At 38.8% G+C, this 14,487-nt stretch overlaps 1 protein-coding gene across 1 annotated transcript in view; it reads right to left on the reverse strand.

Annotated features, from left to right (window-relative positions):
• PLXNC1 (plexin C1) overlaps positions 1-14,487 on the reverse strand; it is a 71,332-nt gene that overhangs the window by 39,811 nt on the left and 17,034 nt on the right. Inside the window, exons 5-10 of the mRNA XM_054631895.2 lie at positions 10,710-10,824; positions 9,577-9,721; positions 6,155-6,224; positions 4,688-4,763; positions 4,514-4,567; positions 41-180 (exon numbers count right to left, since the gene is read on the reverse strand). Coding sequence (XP_054487870.2) covers positions 41-180; positions 4,514-4,567; positions 4,688-4,763; positions 6,155-6,224; positions 9,577-9,721; positions 10,710-10,824 — 600 coding nt within the window. The remainder of the gene's footprint in view (positions 1-40; positions 181-4,513; positions 4,568-4,687; positions 4,764-6,154; positions 6,225-9,576; positions 9,722-10,709; positions 10,825-14,487) is intronic.

Consider the following 14,487-nt stretch of genomic DNA (forward strand, 5'->3'; position numbering starts at 1 on the left):
ACCATGAAAGTAAATAGTGTTATTTTTCAATTTAACTCACACGTCTGGTTTACAGCCAGTGATTCCAGTCAGTATCAGTTTTATGCCTGATGCATGGGTAAAGTTTTCTCCTTTGACTGTTATTTCACTTTTGCCTAATGTAGAAATCCACAAAGGTTCAATGGATTGAATGCTGATATGCTATTAGGAAAGAAAGCAAAACAAGATCTGGTTATGAAAAGGCTGGGCAGATAAGCAACAGCTGTAAAAACAACCAGCACTCAGGAACGCAGATTTTATGGCACTGGGATACATTTTTATTAATAATTTTAAATCCTGTTTAACTTAATCCTGGGAAGTACTGTCAATCACAACTTCATTACAAAGCAACTACTTTCACCTACATATTTTATATTTCAATTTATCTCATAAGAAAGTTGCCTAAAGGAATCATAGTCTGACATGCTGGAAGGTAGGTAGCATAAAAACCCAGCTTGAAATGATACATTTCATGTGACCCCTGAAGAACTAAAGAAAAAGGCAAGACAAAACCCATGGTGCTGTCACTATGAGAGATCAGATGAACAAATGAAGGCATCTTTTGTGACCTGAAAAGGGGAAGCAGGGTGAAATCCTTGAATGAAAATTTGAGAAAGCACCCCAGAATTAGCTTTACTAGAAAGTCTTTTCAAAGTCATACATAGAATTAAAGGTATAAAACAACTGCAGGGGAGTCTTTTGGTATCTTATTTTTACGCTAAGAAGTTCTCCAGCATTTAGAAACAACCCTAGTTTGCTGTGATGTTGTCACAGTCTTGCAGAAAACTGTGCTCTTCTTTGTCTATGTTTACTTATTCTAACTTACTAACACTACTGAGCAAGAAGAGATATTTTTTCCCCTACTGTATTCTCTTGATACTTTTGACAGCATCTCATGTTTAATCAGTTTTGCTGCTTCCCCAGTTTTACAATCACACAGACAGCTTCCTCTCTGTCTATCTTTCAGACAACAAACTGAAATATTCAAAAAAACAGGAAAATACGAATGTGAAACCACAAACTGTTTGGGACCTGCTCTGGCAAACCATTTTTAGCTTAACTTTAGACTGCCTGTACTACTAGTTTGAGTTTTTAGAGCATTGTGATTATCCTGATTTCTGCTGTGTACCCCTGGACACATTCACTGGGAAGTTCAGTCTTCCTCATCCTGTTAAGGGTGCTGGTGCACAGCCTCTAGGAAAGTCCATCCTACAGGTTTTTCTCACCATTAATAATTTTATGTACCCAAAGCAGCACTAAGACTTTGGGCTGGTAGCCTGAGGGACCATCGGGGTCACAACACTTTGACCATTTCAAAAAGGTCCCTGCACATTGTCCCCACATGCTGCCACGGTTCACTGAATGCCAGAGCACTCCAGAGCAAATGAGGCATCTGTCACCACTGACTGAAAGCTGCAGCTTGTGCCTTAGGAAAAGGCCAGAGAGTGCAAAGGCTGGGGCCAGAGGTCCTGTAAAAGGGCCTCCAAGATGACCTCTTGTGTGGATAATAGAGGAAGGCAAAGGAAATCCCTCACAAACAGCCTGAGGGGGAAAATTCACTCCCATGATGATCTGGAAATCAGTTTAATCCTTGGGACAGGACAAGTGAAGCAGAAATCGAAGAGATTAAAGCCAGCAAACCACTATTTATTCACCTGCATCTTTCTGCTTGCGTCCAACCTCCAGTGCACCAAGGACAGTCAATATCCTCACAGAAATTCAGAAGCCAAATACCACAGAAAGAAGGAAAACACTGCTTTGGGTTCTCACTGGTAATCAGCAGGGATCCCTGAAGCACCAGAATACCACAGCATACACATAACACAAACACATGGAGATCCCTGGACTGCATCAGGGCTGTGAACCCCGGTGAGGGAAATGCCAGGCACCCATTGCCCAGGGGTGCAGCGTTTCACTGTGGTGCCTCAGGGCTCCCACTGGTATCTTTGCTGGCACCACACACCACAGAGTGCTTCAGATGACCTGCCTTGCTTCTTTTCTTACACACAAAGAAATCACGGAAAGTATTGTTCACAGAAAGTTTCAGTCCCCTCTGCGATCACACCTTCCCTGAGGCTGCACAGCACAGAGTCCCTCACAGCATCCTGCCTTGGCCTCCTGGAGTCAGTGCAGCCACAGCACCGAGGCAAGATGACCTCAGCAACTCAAGAGTCCAACTCCCACCCAGCCTGACTGCCATAAAATGCAATACTTGCCTCAGCAGCAAAAGAACCCAATGATTTCCTCACTGAAAACAGGAAGGACCCAATGCCCTCACTGGGCTCTGCAGTGCTCATTTCCCCAGTGCCAGACAGTCCCTGACCTTCCAGTTGCTACATGGCAGGGGGAGCAATGCCCAGGGGCAAGAAGGGCCACAGCAGAGAGGCAGAAGGATATTTATAAAAATCACTAGTTGTGAGGCATGTGATTTGTAAACATGCAAAGAGACATACAGAAAGCATGCACCAGGTCCTCAGGTAATGTAAATCAGCACAGCCCTGTCAGCTTCAATAGAGTTCCATATTTCTGAGCTGCAGCCTCCTCCCTGGACAGCCTAACACTTCCCTGGGGCTGTGTGAACCGTGGCAGCCACATCCTCAGAGGTGTGCTAAGCATGGCTGCAGGTCTCACAGAGGTGCCTGGCAGCAGCCCAGGTTAGGCAGTGTCTGTGCCCTCTCTGGGACAGCCCCTCCTGCATTGCTGACACAGGGCCCCGAAGAGCTGGATGGGGGAACTGGCCCAGACAAACAATAAGCTGCTGAAAGATAACACTTATTTCCAGCCAAAGCAGTTCCCTAGCCAAGGGTACTCAATCCAACCACTCCAGCTGCTGCTCTGGCAGGGGAGGGGGAAGGTGCATGCATAGCAACCAGCAGCTGGAGTCAGGAGGAGGGCTGGGGCTGGCACTGAAAAAAAGTATATTAATCTAAATGCTCAGCTGGGGTTGTGGGAAAACACAAATCTTCTTTCTCCACTCTCCAGTATGTTCTCCTTAAAGCATAAGCAGTCAAAGGAGAGCAGGATTTCAAATGCAATTTCAAGCTCTCTGAATGGATCAATCACTTCTAAATAAACATCTGCCTTTGCACTGCCTCTGGTGCTTTCACTGCCTTGTCCATCACTGTCTTTCCAAGATAAGACATGTGGAAGAAAGCCATCTCCCAGGCAATTCCAACTATTTACCAATGTCAAATTAATGCACTTGGAAGCAAAGCAAAGAAGAATTTCCTCTGTTTCACCAGCCATAATGCTTTAAATGCAGATCAAATCCAGAATATTAATGCTCAGAAGCACAAGTATTACAATCCCACGCGTCTCTGTGAAAAACAAGATGTATTTTGTGATTTTGTTTAAGAAACATCAGCTGAGCAGCTGAATTTAAGAGGTAATCCCTGTCTTAGAGGTAAAAGTTTGGGTAGTTCTAATGAAACACTTAGAGATAAGTCACTATTTATAACAACTGTGCATCACTCACAGAAAAGGAGAAACCAGAAAGTGTAGGCAGCAAATCTCTACGTACTTACTCATCAGTCAGTTTTCTCTCCACTACTCATTTTTTTCCTAACACCTGTCATAAGCAACCACTAATAAAAAGATCACTCAGTTTTGTGAGAAAATAAAAACATAAAGAATGAAGGGATAACCTTGTGGTTAAAGGGCTGGCCTATGAGACAAATCATTTAGACTGTATGCAGACATACAATCTATATGAATTCTGTAGAGAACTTAGTAACCAGATTCAGCAGGTACTTTGGCAGCACTAGTGACACTTCTTCCTTCCCAGTGATCCAGCTTGTGTGGATCCATCTCCAGTTTTGTCTACAGCCTGGAAACAACCAAAAATTTTCTGAAAGTGTGAACTAGAGATTTACTAACACCCATGGATTTCAGTTCCTGGACTCATCCTCTAGCCACTTCTCTGTTATGCAGAAACTGGGTGGCACATCCTCCCCTTCCTTCTGCTCCCCTGGCAGCTATGTTTCAGGGGAAGCTGTGATCTGGCTGCATAAAATGAGGTTTGAGACTCTGAGGCCTAGTTTCCCAGAGTTGTCTGTGACAGCAGAACTCAAACATGCTTTTAAGTCTAGGTAAAATATTAAGCCTGAAATGTTCTGCTTTTTTTTTGTTGTTGGTCAGCTCACATGTTCCAGCCCTCAGCATGCTGGCTCCTGTGGAGTGACTAAATACAGCATACAGGGACTTTGGCATTTAAAGCAATGCTGTAAACACTGCATCTAGAGGTAGGCACATGACAATTGCAATGTTCACTGTCTCAATTCCTGCATCTGAAACACAAGTTTTTGCTGGTACCTTTAAACACCAACAGAGCACTAAGAAGAAATAGTATCAATCCAAATTCTGCATTACCTTTCTTTGTAAATGACTGCCTCCACATCCATTTCTCTATTTTTTCTGCAAAGTCCTCTGATTTTAGATAAATTTCTCCCCCAACCCAGAGAGCCTTAATAATGCTGATCTTAAAATGCTAACTAACCTCTGTTTTCTGCACAGCAGTGATCCCCTTGGAAGCAGCTGCACTGCAATCATCCTGGAAAAAAATAAGCATTTCACCATGTCAGGATAAAAAAGAGACAGATTGCTGCTCAGATGAAAAAAATACAAGGAAAAGGCATCACAGGGGATTCCAGTTTTCCCCAACAAACTTCACCTGGCAGGTGGTGACAGGAGAGACACGTATCCATTCACAGCTGGCACACTCACCCTTGCGTATACACCGTGAACAGCTGGTAACACAGAAACAGAGTTTTTGTAAGACACAGGAACTCAATCTAGATTCACTCATGAATGTCAAATTTCAAGTGACAGAAAAGAGCATAAACCCAAGGGGACAACCAAGCAAACATGTAATGAGATGGGTAAAAGTCCGTTTACCCTCCAAGCCCATTGTTCTGCTGTACTTATTCTGAGAAGAAATTTAGTATGAAATACAATCTGTATTGAGATGCTGAGAGTCATTAATTTCAAAAAAGGCAGGAAGCAGAGGAAACACTCTGGGTCACATTTTACTGTGATTAACTCCAGTACATTGAGTGGCCAGGTAGTACTTTTTAACCATAAAAGGGCAAAAACCATCACTGATTTTTTTTCAGCTTGTCTGAACCTCTGTTCCATGTGTAGTGCAAGAAAGTATTGCCAGTTTGCTATAGCCTTCATCTACCAAAAAATATTCCTGTTCTGAGACTAGTTAGTCGCTATCTTGCTCTGCAATGCTTCTATCAATATGGAAGAGAGCCAAGAGCAGCACAGTCCCTCTCCAAACACGCTGAGAAATGCTCTGATTTAGAGAAAGACAGCTCCTTCCCCATGTTCCTCCAGGGACAGGGAAGTGATGTGCCACTTCCCAAAAAGCAAGAGTTTTATTTCATCCCACAAATTGGCCTTTTTGCTTAGGGGAGGAGCATTCTGAATGGGAACACTGTAGTTACCTACAGCATATGTTAGCCAGATCTTTCTAAATATTAACAACCACCTATCATAAAGTGTTAGGCCACGTACTGGGCATGAATGCTTCCTCTGCCAGCTCTCAACAGAGAGTCTGAAAAATAATGTGTAAAGAAGAATAGGTATTCATTATTCCTATTAGCAGATTACATGTTCCTTTCTGGTTTAATTATATTCATGTTACCTATAGAGCATATTTAAATTGCATCTGGGTCTAATTTAAAACAGCTTCACAAAGCGATTTTAAAGAATCTCTTGACTTCTCTAATCTAGGCCTTACACTGAGTACCAAGGGCCCACCTTTCATGCAAGGACAAAAAGAATTTTAATCTTATTGTGACATCCTTTATTATCTCTTCAGGCACTTGTCATAAATTCAGTCATTGTAATCACTCTCCTACAGTTAGCTTCCACGGTCCCATTAAATAAGGGAGTCATCAGAAGTAGCTTTTTAAGGGGGGGAAAAAAAAAAGAAAGAGGAGGAAGTGGGCCAAGAAAACAGATCTGACTATCTTTAGTGTCAATGTAGTTCTTCAGTGACTATCTTCAGTGTAGTTACTTGATAAATACCAAAAAAAAAAAAAAAAAAAAAAGAATGATGAATGACTTTAGTCACTTTCCCCCCCACACACATCAACCCCACAATGAACTTTAACAAGAATCAGGCTCTTACTTTTTCAACTGAAATGTTTGTGTGATATTCCAAGAGCTTGAGGACAGTGATGCTTCAAGAACTAGACAATCTGGAAAAATTCACATGTTAGGTATATGATGGATATTAGAAGAAATGACAGTTCAAAAATAATTTGAGTTGAAAACTCAAAGTAGCTGTTCTATACTTGGTATGCACCTTCTCTCATACATTCACTCACACTTTTGACTGATAAAAATAACCAGATTTTGTCCTTACACAGAACTCTTCAGCTGAGTTATGCCAATGCTTTATACACACATATTAATTAAGTTTGATACCATCATAGCATGACAAATAAAAGTAATGTTATTGCCAGGATACAGATAAGGAAATGCTACTGTGAAGTAGGGATATAAAATCATCTTCCAAAAAGCACAGAGTGATATATACTGTGGTATAACCAGACCCTGAATTCAAGTCTTCTAACACAGCAGACTGTTCTAATGCAAGAGACCCCACCATTCCATACTTCTCTCTCTTTCTGTCTCACAGACTTGGTTTCAGAGTCTCCTTTTGTAATCTATGCAGTAGCAATTTTCATCCTATTTAAATCTTTTATGATTGCATGAGTCAATTTGCCATTATTTCAGCTAGCAATTACTATACCAACAATTCACTGGCAGCTGTGGTATGAAAGAATATCTTCCCTTATGAGCAGAATACCACATCCAACAGTAGAATTGGATATATACCACTTAAGCCATGGTCTCTTTCATCTGTGTGCCTGCAGATGTGTAGTCTGTGAAATGAATGGCTGCCTGGGATCAAATGAAACCCATGTTTGCAGACTTTTCTGACTTCTCTATGCTAGAAAGTAGCTAACTTTTTAATCCAGAAAAGTTACACAGATTTTAAGTACATCTACCTTGCAAAGGTAGAGAAACCTTTGTCTTTATCACAGGCTGTCTTGCTCAGATGAAAGCCAGCTTTGGCTACATCTGTGTTGCTCATGTAGGTATCTCCTCCCTCCACATGGCAGCATGGCACTTGGGTGCTCACTGCAAAGCCCATCTGAACTGCTTGTTAGAAACAGCCCTTGGGACCACTCATATGTTCAAACTCCTTCCTAAATGGATAGCAGAATCTGACTTTAACAGCATTTTTATGCTTAAAGATGTGGATGAGTACAGACAGACATTCTGAAATCCTTCATCAAGCACCTGTTTGCATCTGCAGAAATCTAGTTATCAGCAGAAATCTGACGTGTTGATACACATTTGCCTAAATCAATATATGAGAAAGGTCTCAGGCCATGAGCTACAGAAAGAGTAAAATACTCCTAGTATTTTACTAGAAGTAGTAAGTAAAAGTAAGGAATTTATCTCCTACTGGCAGAGCTTGTATTTACTTTTGAGCTTGTAAAAAATACTTTAAAAACAACACTGTCAAATATGCTTTCCTGATTCTGTCTGTGTTGAAATTAATGGCACCTATTATTTTCTGTATGGTCTGCACTGACCTTTTAAAATGCATTAGACTGCACTGAGGAGCAGGCATTTTCAAAATGTTTTTTCCAGGAAATGATACCTAAAGGTGTTTTGCAAGTGCATCCTCTTGTGAAACTGAGGTCACTTTACAGGAGGTACCACAATTAGACAATGTTACTTCACACTTGAATTATCCACTAAGAGATCTCAGCTCACAGGAGCACGTGAGTAGCAGTAAATACTGGCAGGCACAAGCTAACCTCACAGCCTTCTGGCTAACACTGTCAAAGGGCTCATTTTTGGCACAAAGCACAAGCAAGGTGAGCTGGTTTCCATAACAAATGTTCTCTGAAAACCTGCTAATGGAATTAAGAGAAAGCTTTAGTCTGTGAAGACAGAGAACCAAACTATATGCTCCAAAATTACAAGATAACATGGCTTTTGGGACTGGGCCAATAAAGGACATTTCCCTCTTAAAAATCCACTAATAGTGTTTACTAAAGACAGCTTAATGGGTCAAAATACTCATGGATATCACTCCAGCTGTCACTTTCTAGTGACAGTCTTTTCTTCTCAATTCCCAATGCTGGACAGGAACTTGACACAATACTTCTGTGATGCTGGAGGAGTTTTTCCCATAAAGCCTACTCAGATCCAAATATTCCAAAGAACCTTCTTCAGGGGCAAGGGTCCCTGAGAGAGAGAGCTCTTTGTAGCACTGAGCTCTTCAAAACAACAGGTCCTTGAAAGTACCTGCTAAATTTCATTCCTCTTCCTGCACCAAGGTTTTTATAAGAGAATCAGATTCATGAACAGTATTCCATGTCCTTTGGGCTATATTATTGAGGGAGAGATAGAGGCAAGGCATGTGTCTGTTTTCTGTTCCCTCTTCAAGTCACTTAAAAACATGTGGGAATCCTTGTGTTTGCTATCTGTTCCTTAGTTTATATTAAAACTCTTGCATTCTAACATAAGCAACTTTAAGAAGGTATAAGGCCAATCTCTGTTAAAAAAGCTTTGTGCTTCTATACAGACTCTTGGAAGAAATGCAAGGGGGATGTTGCCCTACTATTAGTCAAGTAAGACTCCACTGTGAAGGAACTTGATCTGATCCTTGAGACCACAGCCTAAAGAACAGCTCAAAGGTCTAGACATTCAGCAATTTACCACCTCATTCTAAAACTTGTAGCTGCCCATTAGATACACAAACCAGATCTCAAGCATCACACATCCAATACAAATCGCTCAGGTATCTAACTCTGAGAACCACTGGTGAACAAAGCAGTGTCAGAATTACTGCAACATGATTCAACCAATAATTCAGAAAGATGAATGAAAACAAGTCAAAAGGATGTACCCACCAAATTGCCCCTGAACTATCTATTTTTCTGCTAATTTTCCACATTGCACAATCACTTTCTCACAGTGTCCAAGTTAGGTTAAAACAGTTAATTAAATGTTAAGATTATTTATTGTACCGACATTCATAATTAGATTATCCTCTTATTTATGCCAGTATGGTTTCTTGAAAAAACAAATTCTGTTTGCAGATTAGAGAAGAGTTAAGATGGGTTAATTTGTCAAGGCAAAGCACTAGACCAACACTGCTTCCATTGCTCCAGCCAGCTTGATTGTCATTGCAGTTATCTTAAGTTTCCTTAGACAAGTATTAATGGCACCATGTAAATAAATATTCTAATACCAAGGCACTGCACTGCCACACGGTCAACTGATGAATCTGCTTCCAGCCACAGGGTGGCTTCTACAAAGGATTCTATATTAACAAAACTTTAATCACCAAGAACACTGTGATTATACTCACATCACTCAACAAAATATGAATTATTTTTCTTCAGTGACATTTAATAAAAAGCATTACATACTTTCACACTCATTAGGACTGTATTTATACAGTAGTCCCCAGTATTAAAGGACAGTGAATAAGCATTAAATACATTTAAAAGTAAAACATACCATTGTCAGTTATCATTGGAGTGGTTAGATTGCAGAAACAGGATGAATTTTTCAGCACTACGTTTTCATAAAATATTTCAACAGTTGTTACAATTTTTATCATACAGAAAGTAAGGATTTTGCCTACATTTGCAGTCACAACAACCTATAAAACAATAAAAACACAATGGGGGTTTTGTTATATTTGTTTAGTCATCATCTTGTCTCTACAGAAAACGACGAAATATGAAATGCACAAAACGAAAGTTTTTGTGGTGAAAGCAAACAATTCACTAGGTAAGGTCTCAAAGGAGAGTGACTCTTCCAACTGAAGAAGCAATACAAAAAGAGTTCTGAAAGTAACAGCATTGCTTACTTTCAGAAATAAAATGGATCTGTATGGTATGTTAGCAAGAGATCTTAAATAATTTTGGAGTTTAAAACTAGAATATTGCTGCGTTATATGCTGTTACATTCCTTTAAAAAATATTTAAGAATCTTCACAGAGAGAGATCATTTGTATCCATAACCAAAGAGCACTTAATTATGAACAGAACTTATATTGTAATGAGTTATTCTTTGTTTCTGGCTGCGAGTGCTTTACAAATATGATTACATTAGTGTATTCAATCAGGAAATCAGAAACAATAGTGTGCAGATTAGGTGGCCAGTCACAATAGTTGATAATCAAATATTCAAGGCTGCATGTGCTGAGAACAGATACAGAGTAAAGACTAATATTGAGCACTTAAGAATTTGTGTTAGCATATGTGTCCCAGTGAATGTTTTCTAACTTGTTACAAAGCTCAGAACTTCCATACTGCACTTGATATACAGTTACTGGAAATATTAAAAGAGCTGATACAGTGATACAATTGGAAACATTTCCAAGCAATGTGAGCATAGTAAAGATTTGAAATTTTGACTCAGCATCATGAAGTACAGCTTCAGGATATGTTTCACAGGAGAGGAGGAGAACGCCTATCTAATTTACACATTGAGATTACTGAGATTTCCAAGATATTTGCCAATTGTTGGGGTAAGAGAAACTAATGTATGGAACATGGTGACAAAAAAGACAAGCTGCAATAAGCAACAAAATTACATATTTTAAGTCACAATAAACAAACACACATAAAACTGGGTGTACATACCTGATATTTGGCAGGGAAACTTAGCAGGATTTTCAGATCTTTATCAGGTGCATGTGAAATGTTATACCAACCATTTATGCTGTTTGAATGTGTACAATTTTCTTTTAATGTGCACCTAAAAGTATACATAAAATTATACTAGCCTCCTTATCGTGCCTTTGACTTCAGACACTGTACTTCAACTTATTAAAAGTTATTGATTTTTTACAGGAACACTATTGATTTTTTTTTTACAGAAATATGGTTTTAACTGCAAAAAGCTTCAGGAAAACAATCAGTAAAATTTTCTGCTTATCAAAATTAATTACACTGCATTGATATATGCTCGAGGGTTTTCATTAAGTCAATGGGACTCAAGCAAACATGAGATGTTTGGCCAGTAACAGTGGAAGTGGTAGCCCAGGATGGAACTCATCCATTGTACAGCTCTAGATCTGCTCCCCTCACTGCCCCCCAGCCCCCCTCCGCACTCTGTGGGGAGAAATATGTTCTTTAGGGTACAATTCACCTGCCCTGTTAGACATTCATACCAAAATGAAATGAACCACACTATAGACGCTGCTTGTTCTCTCCAGAGGGTCTAAGAAGGGATGGGAGTGAAGCTCAAATGTAAAGCTAGACTATGAATGTGCATAGTTGATGAGATGCATCCTCTTCCCTAATCTCCTTTGTCACCCAGGTAATCCTTCCCTTTTTTGTCAGTGCACTTGGATAAAAACACCGGATTTGAAGAGGTTCAAAATAGAGGTTCAAAAATTCTCTGTCTTCAAGTACAAAATACATTTCAGAATTAGGATAGCTCAAAGTAAATACAAATGTTAGAGATGCCAAATCATAGGAAACACACTGTGCAACAAAAAATGGAGAAAGAATGAGGAAACACTGGGATACATAAATACTACAAAGATTACACATATTAAAAACACGTTATCAGAAAAAGACAACATAGGCATACAAATTAGATGGACAATCGAGTTTGAAAGGTGAATCCTTAAAATGCTGTCTGCTGTCAACAGCTAATGAACAATTCATAGATTAACTCCAAGTAATTTCATACAGTTAGCAATTAAAGACAAGTAAGTGCTAACTGAATATATCTTAATATTTTAATACTAAGATTGAATATTTATAAATAAATGTAACATTTAGTAGTTTTAATTCTACTTTTCTACCAAATGTAGAAGCATATATATAGCTTCAATCCTATGAACAGTGATATCTGCCTGGCATGAACCATTCCTTTGCTACAAACTGGAAATGAGTTCACACTTGCAAAGTATGGGCCCTTTTCATTAGGAGCTCACTGTAAAAACATATTTCACAAAGAATGTGTTTTCCCTCCAAAATGAACAACATATTCAACAAAAATATCCGCCACATTCTGAAATGCCCAAAATAACCCTACAAATCTTAGGAACCATAAAGTCATCTTCTCTGCAGATCAAGATGTTGGCAATTGAAATGTAGTTAAGCACAAGGTCACTTCCTTTGTGGTCTAACTCAGGAAACTGAGTTCCTGCTGGACAAGAACCTGGTGGGGTTTTGCATCTAAATACACTCAGGCCATAATGATATTGTAATAAATTGGGACTACATATGCCTGACGTATTTCAAACTGTCTGAGCTAGGGTGAATTTCAGTCTCATTTATATCTCTCTTCACCCTACTGAAATCACAAAGGCTCATTAGCACCACAGTTTTAGAGTCACAGAAGACAGACTCTGTCATCAACAGATGAGCATAAACCACATTCTCAGAAACATACAGGCAGGTAATTCACACTGGCAATGAGGAAAGACAAAAGAAAGACATTCTACACTTTCTGACAGGGTGAGGATTATAATGGTAAAGATTCCATACAACATACTTGCAGTATTTGGCACTAAAGAAGTGTATGCATTTCAGTGATGCTAATATTGAAATATTTAAAAACTGTTTATCAAACTGAGTATTTACAAATACCCAGGAAGAAGCTACTTGCTTTCTTAAGACTGCCTGAGGAACACAAGCAGTGAACCTGTTTCCCTCATTGGCAATGAAGAATCTGAGAGTTTAATAGCAAAACCAGTAATGCCTCCCAGGACCCAGGGTCATGCTTGTCTTTATGTGAGGGAAAAATGCATCTTTTGTTGCTCTAAGAGCTGACCTTTAACACTCTAACAGTGTGCTGTGGGGAACAGTCATTTTCATAGGAATCAGTCACATCTGATGCCCCTCAGCATAAATTCTCAAAATTGCCCTGCAAAGGCTAAGAGCAAAATAATTACACTCACCTAAAGATGAAATTATTCTGTATACGCCTATTTTAAAAAAAATTTATATTAATTGCAAGTGAATTAATATAACAGACAAATACTATTTGTGAACAGGATTCTGAAAATTAACATACAGACTCAGACAACTAAGTCTGGCTTTCTTGGAAAGGTGAACGGGACCTTATACAGCTATGAAGGTATAAGGTATGAAACCTTTGGATCAGATTTCAGACATGCCTAGATCTGTGTACAGAGAAAAACAGAGTCAAATTTCTTTTTAATATTCCACAGCAAACTAGTTCTTTCTATTACTAAAGATTTCTCTACATGATTGGAACTGAGTTCCTCTTATTCCACTGTGATAACACAATATGTATGTATACTGGTTCATTTGTATTTACTTAAGTCTCTGCTTCACTAATCTCTTTTAACTACAGATCCTAACATACTTGGCTGCTCTGTCCTGCTAAAGCATACTGATTTCCTCATGGAATGAGAACATGCTTTCAGAGAAAGCTGAGGCTTCCTTCTTTCTCCAATGTACCAACCCCTGAATGAAGTCTACTGATGTCCCACACATTGACTACATGCAAAAGTAACTCTGGTCATGTTAGATAATACATTGTGTTGTTTCCATGTGGAAAATGCATGTAAAACATCAATACCTTGTATTTGAATTGTATTTCAGCATAATTCAGGCAAATCTGATTAATCTACAAAAAATTTAGAAACATTAGGAGAGATCACACAACGTTGTGACTAACTGGTTTGAATGATTGCAAGTGAAAAGGAGAATTAATATATGTTCTTATAGAATAAAGAGTAGAAATAGGAACAGTAGAGACATTTTGTTTCACTTTGCTTTCACTTGCAATGAGATGCACACATTTTTTCATTAAAGGACTGGATTTTAATTCACACTGTCCTTAAAATGAAAAACGAGCATTGCTAGTAAATTTTACATAAAACTTGAGTGTGTATTTTATTTTACAGAAAATTTATTTCCCTGTAAAAGTAGAAAACATCACTGATCTCAAAATTATTATGGAATATATTGCTTTAGTGGACACATATGGACTTTGACTAAAATACTGGCTAAAAATGTCTTCCTCTTCTCCTAAAGTTTCAGAGGTGTCTCTTCATCAAGCCAAATATTTAATGACATTAAGTATTTAACAGTAAAAAATTAGGAGGGTGTTGAACAGGACTTGTATTATGGTAATTAATTTTTTCTCCAAAAGAGTAAATCATTTCTGTTTCAATCAAACGGAAACTTTTCATGATTCCCCTCATAAGCAGGGGATTTACTGAGTAATAAGAGTTATTCACAATCTCTTTATAAGGTAATTAAAAGCCTGAAAAGCTTATCACTGTAACATACACAGCTTTTATCAAGGGAGCAAAAGAGAGTTTGAAGAAAATGGATTACAGAACAAACACCTACTCTCTTCCAATAACTACCTTTGCAAACACAAAGTAGCAGATCTTCAGCAAAATCACGCTAACACCAAATGGGTAACAAA

Source organism: Agelaius phoeniceus, chromosome 5 (genome assembly GCF_051311805.1).
Source record: "Agelaius phoeniceus isolate bAgePho1 chromosome 5, bAgePho1.hap1, whole genome shotgun sequence".
Classification (NCBI taxonomy): Eukaryota; Metazoa; Chordata; class Aves; order Passeriformes; family Icteridae; genus Agelaius; species Agelaius phoeniceus.